The 18915-nt window shown below is 39.7% G+C and overlaps 1 protein-coding gene across 5 annotated transcripts in view; it reads right to left on the reverse strand.

Annotated features, from left to right (window-relative positions):
* Positions 1-18915, reverse strand: part of iqck (IQ motif containing K) — a 94604-nt gene that overhangs the window by 65619 nt on the left and 10070 nt on the right. For 3 of the 5 annotated variants that reach the window (XM_072268772.1, XM_072268774.1, XM_072268776.1), the window contains exon 2: positions 7322-7449. In XM_072268772.1, the coding sequence (XP_072124873.1) occupies positions 7322-7449 (128 nt within the window). Of the gene's footprint in view, positions 1-7321; positions 7450-7762; positions 7872-8173; positions 8318-18915 lie in introns of all 5 variants that reach the window. The other 2 variants (XM_072268773.1, XM_072268775.1) reach the window with 2 other exon arrangements.

Raw genomic sequence — 18915 nt, forward strand, 5'->3', positions numbered from 1 at the left:
CGTAGATGTTCCGCCCTCCAGAGTTTGCACAGCTTTTCCCGCAGCATACTGGTTAAGTCCTTGATACTTTCTTTTTCGGCCGGTGAGCTGGCTTTAAACCTCTTGTTGAGCGCCTTTAATTCGTCTCTCAAGCGACGAACCTCCTTTTCCCTCCTATTCGGTTGCCGTGATAACTCGTGTTGGCTTCTCCACTCTTTTGGGCCAAATCATTCCTTAGCTAGATTGTACGCTATGGCTGTGAGTGAGTCAATCTTTCTGTGTACTGGATCTGCTAAGGCAATTTCCAGGATGCCATCTAGATCATCATTGAACTGCATCCAGGTGACATTGTCTGACGATCTAGGCCATTTGATCCTATCTTTCCTTGACGAATGGATTGGAGTAGCCGAAGAGGAACCCACTTGGTCTGTTGTTTGGTGCTGAGGCGACTCAAGTGCGGAGAGATCTTCAGCTCTGTGGGGTGCTTTCTGGCTGGAATTCTCCTTTGTCTCACCGGACACTAAGTGCATGCGCTGCACTTGGGTCACCTTTGATTCGCATCTAGACCTGCTCTGGTGTATCTTGAGCCCTCTGATGTTTTTGCAGACTTTCCAGCAATGACACCTTACCGTGAATTCCTCTCCAGTCAGTGTTGTTTGCTTTAGCTTCCTCGTAGTCGTGTTTCCTGTCCTGGCCATTGCCAGTATGACTGTCCCGTTGAGTCTCCCATCCTCCCCCCACCCCTCTCTCAGAAGACTCTAAGGGTATTGCTCTTCGTCTTCAATCATAGCTTGACTGGTGCCCTCTCGCAAGTGCTGCCCACCAGGTTGCTAGCCTTGTGAGCCCATGCTGGTTTTTCCTGGAGGTCAGCTGTCTCTCCAGCGTAACTGACCTTCCTTGGTTGCCATCCAGTCTTTCCTGGAAGCCACTGGTACAAACCAGAGATTATTTGTTACATACACTTGTTAGGGTGCATTCTCCAGATACCTTATAAGGTAACCGTAGCCTTCAGCCCAAGAGAATGCAAACCAAAAAACTCCAGATGCTGGAAATTAGATTTTATTATGAGAGAGGAATGCTACTGCCTGGAGTAAAGACGTCAACATGACAGACAGAAAACTAGGTTAAATGAGAATATGCAGAAAATGAGGTTTCTAAGGTAGAAAGTTACATTAAAGTTCTCTAAAATCAATGGTTATGGTCTACTTTGGGGTGCCATACTTTTGAAAGTTCATCTGGCATCAGAAGTCCCTCAGAATGATACTTCAGTCAATAGACTCCAGCAATGTTGTGTAAAATGGGATTAAGTAGAAAAGAAATGGGAGTTTAAAAAAAATTCAAAGGAACTGAAAATTTTGAAAATGTATAAAGCAATATCTCTACTTGTGGGATAGTAAGAAGACATCAATTCAGCTAATTACCAACAAGATTTCACAATCTCCATCAGTGCAGGTTCACCACAAGTCTGTTTGCTTTGCCCCCAGATCTACTCGTTTTATTTTTATGACTGAGACTAAGCATAGGTCCAATGCTATACTTAAGTTTGCTACACAACTGTCATTGGATGAACCAAAGGTGGTGACGAATCAGTATATAGCAGGAAGACTGAAAACCCGGCTGGATGGTGCCACAACAATCTCTCACCCAATGTCAACAAAACCAAAGGGCTGATTATTGACTAAAGGAGGAGGAAACAACCTCCTCACTGCTACCATCAGGAATAGTTATTAACCCTCAACCATCAGGCTCGTTGAACCAACTTCACTCACCCCAACAGTAAACTGTTCCCAGAACCTATAGACTCACTTTCAAGGACTCTTCATCTCATGTTCTCAATATTTATTACTTATTTATTATTGTCATTTTGTTTGTTTTTTTTTGGATTTGCACAGTTTGTTGCCTTTTGCACCTTGATTGTTTGTCCAACTTGTTATGTGCTGTTTATTGTTGATTCTATTGCATTATTTTGTATTTATTATGAACGCCCACAAGGAAATGAATCTCAGGGTAGTACATGGTGACATATATGTACTTAGATAATAAATTTACTTTGAACTTTGTCTAGGTATCAGAATTTCTGTCCCACTCTACCCTAATTCCCTTCAAAGATTTAAGAAATTCTTGAATGTTCATATGTTAATGACTAACTGTAAGCTAGATTCTCACAACACTTAGCAAAAAAGGCTTCATCAGCTTCAATCCAATATTTTGGTATATACTACTTAATCTTATAACAAAGTTACAGTATCTTGCTCTGGATGGCTAGAAACATTCTGCTTCCTGCATAATCAGCCCCATCCTTTCACAATTCTAACTTTTTCTGCAAATAACCAAGGAATCTCAGATTTGAGAAAGAAATGCCCCAATTCCTTTCAGGCTTTCACATAGTACCCCAGTGAATCACTGCTGAATTGTCAACATGCTTCCTTATTTTACGGAGCCCAATAATGCACTAAGTAGCGACAGCAGTGCACGTGGCCTCTCCGGTGAATGATATCTGTAATCTGTCAAGTAGGGGACCGTGCACAATTCTGATTTGATGGAGACGGATGTGAGAGTTTGGAAGAACATCTGGAAAACTTCTGAAATGCCCACTTCGCTGCCACTGCTACTGTGTGGTAACCGGAATCTCCGGAGCAGAAGGCCCCGAATCCTCGGCTTTGCTTGTTTCAGCAGCCGGGGCTAGGTCGAGGGCACTCGGCAGAGGGTGGCGCTCGGGAGGCTGGTCGGAGGCTCGAAGTTTTCAGACGGACGGACTCAGTGTCGGCTGTGGTCGGCTGCTTCCAAGGCATCGGCAAGTTGACAGTGCCTGGAGGTTTATAGCAGGGAGTTTCTCCCTTTTGCTGCCTGCTATCGGGGACTCGGGAGTCGATCGACTCAGGGACTTTGAGACTTTTTTTTTACCATGCCCATGGTTTGTTCATCATCAAATTATGGTATTGTTTTGCACTGCTGTAACTATATGTTATAATTATGTGGCTCTGTCAGTGTTAGTCTTTGTGTTGTCCTGTTTTCTGTGATATCACTCTGGAGAAACATTGTATCATTTCTTAATGCATGTATGCATTTCTAAGTGACAATAAAAGAGGACTGAGTGTTCTCATAATCTAAATAATCTAAATTATAAATTTTTACATTTTTACATTTATGTCAATCTCTTAAATTTAAATGTAATATATCATTTTATTCCATATAACAATTAACCCAAGATTTAAGGATCAGAAATACCTGTAATTTGCTTTTTTTGAAATGGTTTTTTATGGCTGTGATATATTAATGCTTCAGTTGCAGTTACACATATCACTTCAAAATCAGTAGTGGTAAATCATGAAAATGTATTTTTCAACATTCATTTGGATCAACAATATAACCCTTGTCAAGCGATCATTTTATAAAATGGCAAAATGATGGGGGGGAGCAAACCAAAAAATTTACATACATCCAAAGGTGTCAAATCATACTGCTATTCTTATGCAAACTCTGCATCTGGTAGAAGAGGTGGATTCGTTGTTTCTTTGGGTCTTCTGGCAAATAAATATAGGCCATCCCCAGGTTACAACTAATTTATGACCACCCCCTACATATGAACAAATAATATTAAATTCAAATGTTCAACATACATACATTTGCCCCTATTATGACACGACTAGATTCCTTTCTCTCCAATTTTAATTGTCAATATTTCTTATCAGTCTTATGTACGATTGATCACAAGTTTGTGAAAGTATCATATCAAATGACGTGTATTTTCTGACTTACAGATATTTTATATATAGGAAATGCATTTGTTAACTGGGAATGCCCTGTAAGTGTTAATAACTGTTTGAAATATAACTTCATTTGAATTCAGCCTATGCAAGAGATGAATAACTGAAAGTTGCACTAATTTCAAGCTTGATCATTGTAGCCTAAAGTTATTCGGGTCACATATTCCAAACTGATAGTGGGATAGACAACAAAGGAGCAACACTATACTTCTATTACTCCAGTAATTACGAGAAAAACACAAGTTCGTTGCTAGAAATAAAGACTAAGAAGAAGATATTTTATTCTGTTTATTTGTACTGTTAGAAGGTGGCAAGTTCCAGACATCAAGAAGGAATCATAAATTAATAGTGCTTGCGTTTGTTGTACGAGATTTAAGTGTTTGGTGTAACATTTTACACAAGTACTAATAGATTATTTTGTATAATTCAGCAACAAATGCAATTTGTATTTTAATATTTCTTAGAAAATGCCTGAACTTGGATAAACTGAAGAGATTCTACAAATGCTGGAAATTTGGAGCAACACCAAAAAATGCAAGGAGAACTCAGCAGGTCACGTAGTATCTATGGAAGGGAATAAACAATAAGCATTTCGGGCAAAGACACTTCATCAGGACTGGAAAGGATGGAGAAGAAGGCAAAATAAGAAGGTGGGGAGGTGAGGGAGCACGAGCTGGCAGGTGATAGGTGAAGCCAGGTGAGGTGGAATGTGAATAGGTGGGGAATGAGGAACTTGGGAAGTGATAGGTGGAAAAGGTAAAGGGCTGAAGAAAAAGGAATCTGATAGGAGAAGAGAGTGGACTATGAGGGAAAGGGAAGGAGGAATAGAGGTGATGTGCTGGTGAGGAGAAGGGGTAAGAGGGGAGACAGTGGCTGATGGAAAAAGAGAGAATGGGAGGGGGAAAAGTTATCAGATGTTAGAGAAGTCAATGTTCAAGCCACCAGGTTGCAGGCTATCCAGACAGAATATGAGGTATTGCTCCTCCGACCTGAAAGTGCCTCATCATAGTAGTAGACGAGGCCGTGGACCGACATGTTGGAATGAGAAGTAGAATTAAAATGTGTGGTCACTGGAAATCACAACTGTTGTGTCAGATGGAACTGAGGTTCTTGACGAAGTGGTGCCCCAATCTACGTTGGGACTCACCAATGTAGAGGAGACCGCACTGGGAGCACCAGATACAATAGATGACCCCAACAGAATGTCAGCTAAAGTGTTGCTTCACCTGGAAGGTCTGTTTGGGGCCTTGAATGGTGGAGAGAGAGGAGGTTAAAGGGTACATATAGCACTTGTATAAACATGAAAAGAGTTTTACCTGACTGATATACCAATTCTACATGAAAGCAAAACAGATAATTAAATGTCTGGAACTTGAATCTTTCAGCATACCTTGGAACTCCATGAGTTCTCCCAAATTATTAAAGGTGCTGCTGAATTGAAGACTGTTTGCCACTAGAATCCTCAGTCTAAATAATCTTGAGTCAATGAAATGCAAAAGTCTCTCAGAATAATTATTTACACTTTGAACAATAACTATATCCATGAGCTGCTGCTTTAGTATTTTGCACTTCACAAAATTTAATTAATTACGACAAGGGCTAAATTACAGCTATATGCAGGCCGCTGAAGCAATAAGCATTAACCACACTCAGAATTCTGTTATTTAGTAATTCCAAAAGATCTGGAAATGAAAATAAATTTGGTTGTACTTCAGCAGCTTCACTGTCAGGACCAGATAGGTGCTTTCGAGCATCCTCATCGATTAGGGGTAACAGTGATTGATTTGGTTATTCTACAGCTGACAGACACAGCACCAAACTAACACTAGTAAAGTTAGGTCAAGCAGAACCATATTTGAGATTATGCTCATTGCTCACTGCTCATGTAATAACTTCCGCAGCTACTCGTTGGTTCAAGCAATCAATGTGACAGAAAAATGTAATTGCAGGGCTGCGTGAAGAAATGGAAGCATAATGACAGGTGACATCAGAATGGCTTCAATAAATTTATCTTAGTTATAAAAAAATATAAACGGAGAGACTAATGATAAAGTAGCTGGCATGCATCATCAATTAACTTAACAGTTACTATCGAAGAAGCAGTACTGCATTGTGGCACAAAATCACACTTGATTTAAGTGGTTAGCAGGAGAAACCGTTTCATATTTTGAACAAACATAAGTCACTGTTCAAAATGCCATATAAATTTAAATAAGAGTATCAGAAAGCTCAATGTTTTTCATTCCTATTACTAGAAAATCCTACGAGCAGAAACCATTGACATTTAGCAGTGAAGTTAATATACATCCCAAAAATCCACATATGTACTATGAAATGCAAGGTCTATGACTTGCACCTAATTCCTTTACAAGAACACAGGCTTAATTCACTGTGTTCCATCCTTCAATCCAAGTACCAGGTAATCTATTTTCAACTTCAAAAGTATTCAATACCTGTTCACCTGCACCAAAGGCCTGTTTTCAGTGGATGCCTATTAAATGACATAGAAATTGTTTTATTTCTGCTACCTAATGCTTGATTCTGCTGGAACTTCTAGACAAATATTTTTAATATTCTCCCTTGAAAAATACCAGAAGGTCAAGTTAATCATACACAATTTATGAGAATTGCTAAATAGTTCATCAGATTGAGTTTAATTTATTGTCATATACAGTACTGTGCAAAAGTCTTAGGCACATATATATAGCTAGGATACCTAGGATTTTGTACTTAGTCAATATGGAATTGAGAGTAAGTCTGTAAATCTGGTGGGAGCAAAGGATGTTGGGAATGGTGAGAGTGGAGCGCTGCAGGAGAGGTGTGGGACAGGTGGCAGAGAAGGAGCACCAGGGTTGGGGGTGGCGTGGATATAGACACACCCAGCTCTGAGATACCAGGTAAGGCCATTTGACTCCAAACAATTGGTTTATAGATCATTAGAGAAGGTCTCTCTGGTGCTTCCCGCTCACTCCCCTCTCCCTTCCCCTTTTCCTAATCGTGATTCCCCTCTGCCTGCACCTTCTTATTCTCAGTTCATAATACAGACCCATATCAGAATCAGGTTTATCATCACTCACATATATCACGAAGGTTGTTTTTTTTTTGTGTGGCAACAGTACAGTGCAATACATAAAATTACTTCAGTACTGTGCAAAAGTCTAAGGTACCTTAGCTATATATGTGTGTCTAAAACTTTGGCACAGAACTGCACACAAGCATGCAGTGAGGTTCTTTGCTTATGTGAAGCTCAGAGACTAGACAATTTATATACACAAATAAATACAGTGAAGAGTGCAAGTAATAGGATAGAAGCATATTTGAGATAAAAAAGACACTGTGCAGTACATAAAATGGTGTGAACTTTAACTTCAATAACACAAGTTAAAGCTTTTATGTGTTCTTACATGGAAGTTCATGTAATAACTTCCATGTAAGAACACATAAAAGCTTTAACTTGTGTTATTGAAGTTAAAGTTCACACCATTTTATGTACTGCACAGTGTCTTTTTTATTACAACCTTTGATATCCAGAGAAATAAATTTGAAGTTTATTAAAATCTTTGGTAAATAAATACCTTTGCTACCATATGACCATAAAAGACAGGGGAATGTTTGCTGGCATCGTACTGAGAAATTTCTGTAGACACAGAGGCTGCATCCAATTTTGGATCCTCAAATATGCGAGAACTGTTTGCTTCAAATTCTGTAAAATGTAGAGAAAAGGGACATTTCATTAGCATAACACATCTCCTGGAGATTTTAAAAGATGTATGGACAAATAATTTCAAACAATTTAATTATTTAGTTTAATTATTGCAAACTGCACAAATGTATTTTGTCCAATCTTTTTTTCCATTATTGCCTATCCTGAATCATTCTCAAAGCTTGTGATGAGTCACTTTTTTCAATTGCAATAGTTAAAGTGATGAAATTTCTCCCATAATGCTGTCCAGGATTTTGAGCCAGGAATTAATAAAAGAACAACAGAATATTTCTAAGTCAGGATAAAGAAGTACCTGGAGGGAAATTTGCTGGCGGTAGCATCGCAATGTACGCTCTGCCCTTCCAAGCGTTTAACAGATGTTGTGGAAGCTTGTCAAACTATGGCAATGCATTTGTAAACAACTAAAGTGGAATACAGAATCCCCATTAGATACAGCAAATAGCATATTGATTTTCATACCAAAAGAATTTGATTACAGAACAAAGATATCCCACAAAAATTCTACAGGGATTTGATGAGCTTACACTTGGAGTGTTGCCTGCAGTTTTAAATTCCTTTTCTAAGAAGGAATATACTTGCCACAAAGAAAGCAAGCAAAGTCTCATTATATTGATGGCAAGGCCACCATCCAAGAAGAGATCACATTGACTAGGTTTGTATTCATGAAAATTTATAAGAATGAGGATAACTAATTGAAACTTACTAAATTCTGATGGTAGCACAGGAGCTTGCAGATGCTGGAATATGGAGCTCAGCAAGTCCAGCAATATCTGTGGGTCCTGAAATGGTGACAATTTCTTTCCTCCCACTGATGCTGCTGACCCACCAAGTTCTGATAGCTAAAAGGCTAGATACACAAGAAGAATGTTACTCCTCACTGGGGTGTATAGAATAAGACATTATGCTCTCACAATTTGAATCAAGGCATTTAGATTGATAATGAGCTATAGTTTCTTCCTTCAGACAGTGGCGAAGCTGGGGAATTTGTACTGGAGTGGCTGTCAATGAGTATTTTTAAGGCAGCAAATAAATTTCTATACTGTATGTGAAAGTTATAAAGGATACTTTGATAAAGAGACAGGGAGACTATAGTAGAAAATCTAGTATTTAGATGATCATCCATTATTATATTGAAAGGCAGACCATGCTCAAAGTGCTGAATTTTTCTTCCCTAATCCTAATTTAATATGTATTAATCAAGTCACCTGCTATGCCCTGAACACCATATAGCTTCTTGAGTGATGTGGCATTCTGACACTGCAGAATTTTGCCTTGAAAATTGTGGAAAGACTGTACAGGTTGTGGAGCAAGAGAAAGGGACCAGGAATCACTCATCATACAAAACTCAGCTTCAGACGAGGTTTTGTTCTAGTATATAAATAGTGGGTCCAGTTAAATTTCTGGTCAATAGTGACTTCCAAGAATTTATGGCTCACAACTGGATGATAATAATGCCATTGAATCTCAGTGGGAGGCTATCAGAAATCCTGTCGTGGGAGATGGCAGTTTTTAGGTTTGAATGGTGTTTGTCATTTTTTAGCCTGTCTACACAGACTACTTCATTACTTGAAAACTGTTAAATGGAACTAAATGTCATCCTTCTGATTCTTTCATTGGAATCACTGGCTGAAAAACCTAGAAGTCCCTACCAAAAGCTATAGTGAAAGCAATTTCATTAAACTATCTGCAACATTGAAAAGAGAGTAACTCATTTCAATTCTCCTATGGGTAATAAATGCAGGATTTGTACTAGTGCCAGCAATGCCTGCATTTTTTTAAATTTCATAAATATCTAAACTAAGACATTTTCTGGTTTACATGTTTTGATCCAGTGAGAATCCTACTGATTAGCAGCAAACCATTCTATGTCCAGACTAATAATGCATGTGAAATTGTGCATTTTGCCAATTTATAATTATTTGGGTAAGGGATTATGTGTTTTGTAACACTAATGCAACCCTTAGGTTATCCATCTGAAGAGACACTGAACGAAACAAAAGCAGTGTCCAAGGTCAGGCAGTTGGCAGCATTAAAAAAATACATTATTAAATACCCTATCCCATCAATTCCACCAAGAGAAACTGACTTTAACATCTTCCTATCTCATCTGAGATCACAAAAATAGGAAACATTCATCAAGTAATAATTATGTTATTTAATTGCTTACATTTAAATCATAGGATTCCCTTGAGATTAATAGATTACAATCTATCTCACCTCCTAAAGAACGTATCAAACTTCCTGTCAATATAATTTAACAATAATCTTAATTCTTAAAATTTAATAATGCTGAATGGTGCTCCTGACTAAGACCATAAGATATATGAGCAGAATTAGGCCATTTGGCCCATAGAGTCTGAAGAGATAACGGATGCATTGGTCATGATCTTTCAAGAATCACTTGATTCTGGCATGGTCCTGGAGGACTGGAAGAATGCAAATGCCACTCCACTCTTTAAGAAGGGAGGAAGACAAAAGAAAGGGAGGAAATTATAGGCCAATTAGCCTAACCTCAGTGGTTGGGAAAGTGTTAGAATTTATTATTAAGGATGAGGTTTCGAGGTACTTGGAGACTAATGATAAAGTAAGTCAAAGTCAGCATGGTTTCTGTAAAGGGAAATCTCGCCTGACAAATCTGTTAGAGATCTTTGAGGAAGTAGCAAGCAGGGTTGACAAAGGAGAGGCAGTGGATGTCATTTACTTGGATTTTCAGAAGGCATTTGATAAGGTGCCACACATGAGGCTGCTTAAGATAAAATCCTATGGCATTTCAGGGAAGATTAGATTAGATTAGATTATGAGGATACGCAGTCCTCTTTTATTGTCATTTAGTAATGCATGCATTAAGAAATGATACAATATTCCTCCAGTGTGATATCACAGAAACACAGGACAGACCAAGACTGAAAAACTAACAAAAACGACTTAATTATAACATATAGTTGTAACAGTGCAACAATACCATAACTTGATGAAGAACAGACCATGGCACAGTAAAAAAGTTCGAAGTCTCTCGGAAGTCCCACATCTCACACAGACGGGAGAAGAAAGAAAACTCTCCCTGCCATGCCCGACCACAGTCCGACTCTGAGTCGTCCGAAAACTTTATTTTATACTTCATTGTCGCCAAACAAGTGGTACTAGAACGTACAATCGTCACAGCAATATTTGATTCTGCGCTTCCCACTCCCTGGATTACAAATACTAAATATTAAAAATAGTAAAAATTAGTAAATATTAAAAGCTTAAATTATAAATCATAAATAGAAAATAGAAAAATGGAAAGTAAGGTATTGCAAAAAAACCGAGAGGCAGGTCTGGATATTTGGAGGGTATGGCCCAGATCCGGGTCAGGATCCATTCAGCAGTCTTATCACGGTTGGAAAGAAGCTGTTCCCAAATCTGGCCGTACGAGTCTTCAAGCTCCTGAGCCTTCTCCCAGAGGGAAGAGGGACGAAAAGTGTGTTGGCTGGCTGTGTCGTGTCCTTGATTATCCTGGCAGCACTGCTCTGACAGCGTGCGGCGTAAAGTGAGTCCACAGATGGAAGATTGGTTTGTGTGATGTACTGTGCCGTGTTCACGACCTTCTGCAGCTTCTTTCGGTCTTGGACAGGACAACTTCCATACCAGGTTGTGATGCACCCTAGAAGAATGCTTTCTACGGTGCATTTATAAAAAATAGTGAGGGTTTTAGGGGACAGGCCAAATTTCTTTAGTTTCCTCAGGAAGTAAAGGCGTTGTTGGGCCTTCTTGGCAGTGAACTCTGCTTGGTTGGACCAAGTCAGGTCATTTGTGATATTGACCCTGAGGAACTTAAAGCTTTTGATCTGTTCCACTTGCGCACCACTGATGTAAATTGGGTGGTGCAGTCCGCTACTCCTTCTGAAGTCAACAACCAATTCCTTTGTCTTGCTGACGTTGAGGGATAAGTTATTGTCTTCACACCATGCCACCAGGTTCTTAATTTCCCCTCTGTACTTAAACTCATTATTACCCGAGATACGGCCTACAACTGTTGTGTCATCAGCAAACTTATATATTGAGTTTGATGGAAACTTGGCTACACAATCATGGGTGTACAGTGAGTAGAGCAGGGGGCTGAGTACACAGCCTTGTGGGGCACCAGTGCTCAGAGTGATTGTAGAGGAGAGCTTGTCCCCTATTTTCACAGCCTGGGTCCTGTCTGGGAGGAAGTTGAGGATCCAGCTGCAGATCTGAGTGCTAAGGGCTGTAGTCAATGAAAAGGAACCTTATGTATGCGTCTTTATTCTCCAGATGTTCTAAGGAGGAATGTAGGGCCAGAGAGATGGCATCTGCCATTGATCTGTTGCTCCGGTAGGCGAATTGCAAAGCGTCGAGGTTGACCGGTAGGCTGTGGTTGATGTGTGCCATAACCAATCTCTCAAAGCACTTCATAGCAATTGATGTCAGAGCCACAGGACGATAGTCATTCAGGCATGCCACCTTGCTCTTCTTCGGCACTGGGATTATTGTTGCCTTCTTAATACACGAGGGGATCTTAGACTGAAGCAAGGAGCAGTTGAAGATGTCAGCAAACACTCCAGCTAGCTTGCTTGCACAGGCCCGGAGAACCAGTCCCGGGACGCCATCTTGGCCCATCACCTTCCTTGGATTTATCTTCAGAAAGGCCCTTCTAACATCCTCCTCGGTGACGATGAATCTCGATGCTACCAGGTCCGGTTCATCCGGAGGGAGCGGGACGTTCCTCTGCTGTTCGAATCTTGCGTAGAATATGTTAAGTTTTTCAGGAAGAGAAGCGCCACAGTTATTGATATTCCCAGCCTTTTCTTTGCACCCAGTGATCTCATTTAGACCCTGCCATAGTCTACTGGCATCCCTTTGGTTAGCCTGGGCTTCCAACTTGGCTCGATATTGCCTCTTGACGCCCTTAATGGCTTTCCGGAGTTCATGCCTGGATTCCGTGTAGCGACTGGTATCCCCGGACCTAAAAGCCGCAGCTCTAGCCTTTGAAAGGGACTTGACCTCATAATTCATCCAAGGTTTCCGGTTAGAGAATAGCCAGATCGTCTGGCAAGACACACAGTCCTCCGTGCTCTGATCAGCCCTCCGACACCGAGTACAGAGCACCATCTCTATCCGAACGCTTCGACCTCAGCCTCAGTCACCAGCAGCAGGCAAAGCCGGGGATTTTGGGGCCTTCCCTCTGGAGATTCTTGATCGCACAGTAGCAGCGGCAGCGAAATAGGCATTTCAGAAATTTCTCCAGCTGTTCCTCTGTGCTCCTCACGCCTGTCTTCATCAAATCAGAATTGTCCACGGCCCCTATTTAACAGATACGATATCATTTCACCGGAGAGTTGCATGCGCTACATCGCGCTGCCATCTTCTCCTCCCACCTGGCATGGATGCGGAATGGCAGGAGACAACGAGTAGGAATAAAAGAGGAGTTTTCTGGTTGGCTGCCAGTGACTAGTGCTGTTCCTCAGGTGTCAGTATTGGGAACACTGCTTTTCACATTGTTTGTCAATGATTTAGATAATAGAATTGATGATTTTGTGGCAAAGTTTGTGGATGATACAAGGAAAGTGGAGGGATAGGTAGTTCTGAAGAAACAATACGATTGCATTATTATGCCTAAGTTTTTATATTCAACAAAGTGGCATGAAAGCCACTGAGAGGCTTGTCACCTAACTAAACATCAGTCCACAAATATGATTAATTTTGATTTTTTTATAAACATTATGCAAAATTTTGTGTAATACTGCCATATGGCCTTTGAGTCTGCTTTGAAATTCAAATAGATCATTGATGGTTCCAAAGCTAAATTCTATATTAAATCTGTGTTGGCGTATGGCCAAGTGGTTAAGGCGTTCGTCTAGTGATTTGAAGGTCGCTAGTTCAAGCCTTGGCTGACGCAGCGTGTATATCCTCAAGCAAGGCACTTAACCACACATTGCTCTGTGATGACACCGGTGCCAAGCTGTATGGGTCCTAATGCCCTTCCCTTGGACAACATCGGTGGCATGAAGAGGGGAGACATGCCACCTGCTGGTCTTCCATACAACCTTGCCCAGGCCTGCACCCTGGAAACCTTCCAAGGCACAAATCCATGGTCTCATGAGACTAACGGATGCATATATTAAATCTAATCCCCCTTGCCTCTGAGTCTTTGAGAGTCCAGTAATCTTTTGAGCCCAACCTTATATCTACTCTCTGACTGAGTAACCACAGCCCTTGGAAATAAATACAAAAGTTTACAATCATCAGCATAAAGAAACATCTGATTAAAGAAATCAAAATAGCCAAACCATTACCATCAGACAATGCCCTCTAGATCTAGATTTTTTAACCAGTTGAAACAAATATGAACATTTACTTTGAGAATCCCTCTCAGAATGCAATTCATATCAACAATATCACTCCATTCTTTCCCAGCTATGGTCCATCTATATTCATAAGATAAACCCCTCAACCTACGAATCAATCTGGTGAATCGACTGTGCATTACCTTTAGGACCAAAATCTTACTACAGGGTCTTACTACAAGATCTTAAAAGAGTACGAAGACTAAAATTGAAGATCTTACTTAGAAAGAAATCTGCACCGGCATAGTATATGTGGTGATAAGGATCAGTTTGCATATCACCACCCATGGATAGTAGACAGTACAACATTTTTAAGAACTGCCATGTTGAGAATCCAGCTGACAGTTTTGGCAATGTCAACTGAGTCTTTTTCTTGGTAAAGGGAACATAATCTCAAAATCTTTCAGCTGCACTAGAGTAGGAAGTTTAGAGAAAGCAGAGGAGATTGAAAGATCAATAGGTTAACAACATACAGTGAGTGGTAAATGGAGCTGAAAGACGTTATGTGCAAGGTGACATTGCAGAAGGAGAAAAAAAAGTTAGGATAGGAATATACAATAATGGAAAGTTCTTAAAATGCTGACAGGTGTAAATGAACATAGAAAATTACAGCTTGGGAAAATCTGAAACAACACATTGATTCAGAGCAGTAGAGCAAAAAATCTCTAGATATTGGAAATGTTAAATAATAAGTTAAAATGCTTGGAATACTCAAGTATATGCCCTGTATCAGCAAGGATTTCAAGTAGCAACAGAAATGTAAATAAATTTAAAGTATTTAATACAAGTCAAAAGTAAAACCTTTCAAGAAGTCTACAATTGTATTTGCTTTGATCCTGGAAAAACTAAGAATAACTGGAAAACATGTTACTAAGGAAAAATAATGCTGTTCATTGTCACTTCATCGACTGAATCTATGCCTAGCGATCAGGCAGCATCTATGAGAGAGAAATGGAGTTCACACTTCAAGTCATTGATCTTTCATCATCGATTAAGAGCATCTGTTATTACACAAAGGACCTGAAGCCATACAGACTATTGATCGATGACCATGAAGCAAGGTACTGTTTCAACAACAAAGAAGCCCAGAGGACATTTAGGAGATAGTTAATTTTCAAATTGCATTAAACATGAAGATCATTTCTTCTTGTTGGGAACATAATGACAGAGTTTTTTCTCAGTCTTAGAAACTGAACAGGCTGCATACAGATAATTGTCATTGTAATTAGGAATAGGAATATAGTGGATTCCGTTTAATTGGGCCATCAGTTAATCAGGGCAGCCACTTATTTGGGACAACTCTTAAAGAACAAAAATTAATCAAAAAATAGCTGGAATTCCCTTTGTTTATTTGGGACACTGTTCCACTTTATTGGGGCAAGAAACTGTTGCCGAACAATTTCTAACAAGCATCAGATATGTACTATTGTGTAGATATTAGAGCAAAAAGTTTTAAACAGCATCAATTATGTTTATTTATGTTCAAAAAGCAGTGATTTTTGTCGATGATAATTGGGTAGAAATAAGCAGTAAGACAATTCAGAAGTGTTTTGCTCACTGTGGTTTCAAGCATTCAGGCTTGAAGATTCCAGAAACAGCTAGGAGTGAAAGTAAAATGATTTCACTACTACAGCAAGTTAGGAACGATAAAGAAATTGAAGGTATCAACAATCATCTTGAATGTTACAATTAAAATGAAGATTTGCAAGATGCAATTGTCGAAAATTGTATGAAGGCAGTCCCCATTATCTATACTAGGTGTCTGTGCTGATTTTGTTCATTTACAGTCAATTGAAAGAATGTGCCAGTGTATAGTACACTGGATGAATTCCTCTATCGATAACTATTAGGAACTAATACACAGTTTTATAGAAGTGCAGTAGTATTGATAGTGTTCTAATTTGTTCTGTATTTTATTTAAATATATAATTCGTTACTCAGTTAAATGGTAGTTGATCTGTTTTATACCTTTTTAACTACTTCCATGAAACTTCAGCTAATTGAGGCAGTCGCTTAGTTCGGCCAAAATGTACTGGTCCCAATGTGTCCCAATTAACAGGAATCCACTGTATATGGTAATTCATTTCCCTGATCAATATTATGAAGTATGCATTAAAATAATTTAGTTATTCATATAAATGTAATTTTATTTCTGTCAGTTTAAAAAAACTGAAATTTGAAGCCTCATGGTAGGATGCCCAATGCCTTGTATCAGCAAGGGTTTCAAAGTGCAAATAAGCAAATAAACTTCAAGAAAAGCAAATAAATTTAAAGAATTTAAATGTAAGGCAAAAGCAAAATTTTTCAAGAAGTCTGCAATTTTATTTACTTTTGATCTTTTAGCAAGATCACAAATAGCTAGAAAAATAATACTGTTCATTGGCACTTCATTCTTGGCGTCCTTACTTAGAGATTAGATTTCACCAATTTTTGGTGCACTAATCCAGTACATTATCCTCAACAGCATGTCTAAGTGTCCAAGCTCATATAGGTCCAACTCCTAAACATTAATTTGATACTTTGATTGGTTAACACCTCCAGTGACATATTCCTCTAAAAATGAAGTGGCCTGCTCTAATGAAATTTAGAAACTAAGAATTCTGATATGAGCATATACTGTCAGTATTTAAAACAGTGTAAGGGTTTTTTCTTTTATGTTACTGCTAAGGTGAATAAAATGGCTTCTCTGTACAGTTAAGTGCTGAGACAGTGGTTCTCTGTAGCAGCATGTTTGGGTTATAATTAGTGGTAACGGGACTTGTATTCATTTGCTAACCAATTGGGATAGATGTTATTCTTTCTGTCTGTGTGAAAGCTGTTAGTTTGTGCGGGCTTGGAGGAGAAGGCACGAGGAGGATGAAGAGAGAAGACGTGGCTTGAGGAGACAGTTGCCAGACCCGCTGGGCCTGGGCTCAGGGCGGGAGCCCAGGGGCCGACTAGCGAAGGAAGATCAGCGAAAGGGAATCCGTAAGCTCCAACGTTTGTGCACTGGACATGTTTATGAGATTATTAGCGCCTTTTATTTGTTTTCCTTTTCTTTTGTTTCTCTACTAACCCCATACTTAAATATAAAATCTTAACCGTTTAGCTGCACATTGTGGACTGAATGTTATTTCGGGGTACTGATGTTACACAGAGGATGCAACACGCAGCATCCACCCAAACAAGAATGCTAAAGTTTGGTCGGGAAGGGGGAGACACCCCTGAGATCACGCCACTAGATGCGACAAGTCTTACAACAGTAAAGAATATGAACATTTTAACAGGTTCAAAATTTTAAAAAGTGCATTACAAGCCTGTACACTAATAATCTAAGCTGAAATTTCTAGGATCCATTTATTTTCTATGTATTATGTTTAAGACAGTAAATTCTAAAATGTTTTAATATCTATTACATGACTCAGCTAGTTCATTGATACACCAATACATACCAAAAAATGACCATATTATACTGTCAAAAGTAGAAAAGCAGACCACTAATATGTAATTATAATTGCAAAATTCAATTACAGGTTCTCCACCCTGTAAAGATTACTGTTTATTCCAGCCCTAAATGGCCTAACACTTGTATTTGGGATGCTACCTCTGAGTTCTGGACTCCTCCACTGGAGGAGACATCTTCCTCACATCTACCCTAGTGACCCCATCAAGAATTTTAAATTTCAATGACCTCACAATAATTCTAAACTGTACAGAATAGAGGCCTAGTCCATTTCCCCTCATATAATAGACCCATTGTCCCAATAACCATCACTGTGAATCTTCAAGTGCATTGGTCCGCTTCTCAAAGAAACAAAATACTTTAGTTGTGTTCTCACTAAAACCCATTAACATATCAAATCCTTACTCTTGCACTCAAATCATTTTGCAACACATAATTTGCCTTCCAAATTGCCAGCTGCAGACTCATATTATCTTTCAAAGACCAATGTATGAAAGTGCCTAGGTTCTTTGAGCATCAATATTTCCAAATCTCCCATTCTTTCAAAACATACCATTGGTCTCCTATCTCGCTGTGGAAGGGGTGACACCTCTCTCTCCCTTGTTAGTGAGAGACAGCAAATTAAAATGGTGCCAGAGAGTGACTTGTTCAATCTCATCCACAAAACAGCTTAAATTCCTCTCCTTAATGTCCCTTTACTTTTCAAGGTAGCTGGTGTCCTGTTGGGGTCCATGATCTCTAGCTGCACTCAAACTACAGTTCTTAATGGTGGTGGATTCCCACTCTTGGAGCTCACCCACCAGGTATTTTCAAAACCTCCAGGAGTGGCCTTTGGGGTGAGGCCTTCTGCGGCCACTGTGGATGACCAGTTCCACACCAGCATCACCAAGTGAGGCCCCGCAGGAGATCTCTCTCTCTCTCTTCTCGTGAGTTTGAATAAACATTGCTGTACACTGTACAATCGAGGCAGCAAGCTTTGATATCAGTGTGCGAGATATCATTGACGCGAGGGATCATTCGATGTGGAGGGCCATGATCGCCCAAGCGAGTAACGCGCAAGGTACATGAAGAAGAAGAAGCTATCACTGGTTGGTGGGTGGTAGGTGTTGATGCTTCCAGCTGGAACAAATGGGGGAGGGGGAGGGTTGATGCTTTGCTGCTGCTTGTGCATGGGGTGGGGAGAAGGGGTTCTAGGGTTCTCTGTCATTCAATTTTTGGGGCTTTCTTCTTTTTCGTGGATGTCTGCAAAGAGTAAAAATTTCAGGTTGTATGCTGTATACATTCTCTGATAGTGATAGTACCTCCAGTTGAACTTTGTCCTTTTGTGTGTTTTCCCCCTAGCCGTTAGTCTGTGGTTTTGTACTGTCATGTGCTCTTGTTTGTTTTCATGCCCCATGTGCTCCTGTCCCCACTCCTGCTCTACTCCAGCCCCTGTATTACTGAGTAATCCGCCTCTCAGCTGTTTCTCATTATTACTTGTTTTGCTGCCACCTGTGTCTCATTGTGCTCCACTTATCATCTGCCTCTCTGTTTATTACTCAGCGTATTTTAGTCCTGTGATTTCACCTGTTTGTTGCCAGGTTGTGCTAGTGAATTTTCCTGAGCCTTTCCAGCATTTGTATCAGTACTCTATCTGTCTGAATACTGACTCTGCCT

Source organism: Mobula birostris, chromosome 9 (assembly GCF_030028105.1).
Source record: "Mobula birostris isolate sMobBir1 chromosome 9, sMobBir1.hap1, whole genome shotgun sequence".
Lineage (NCBI taxonomy): Eukaryota > Metazoa > Chordata > Chondrichthyes > Myliobatiformes > Myliobatidae > Mobula > Mobula birostris.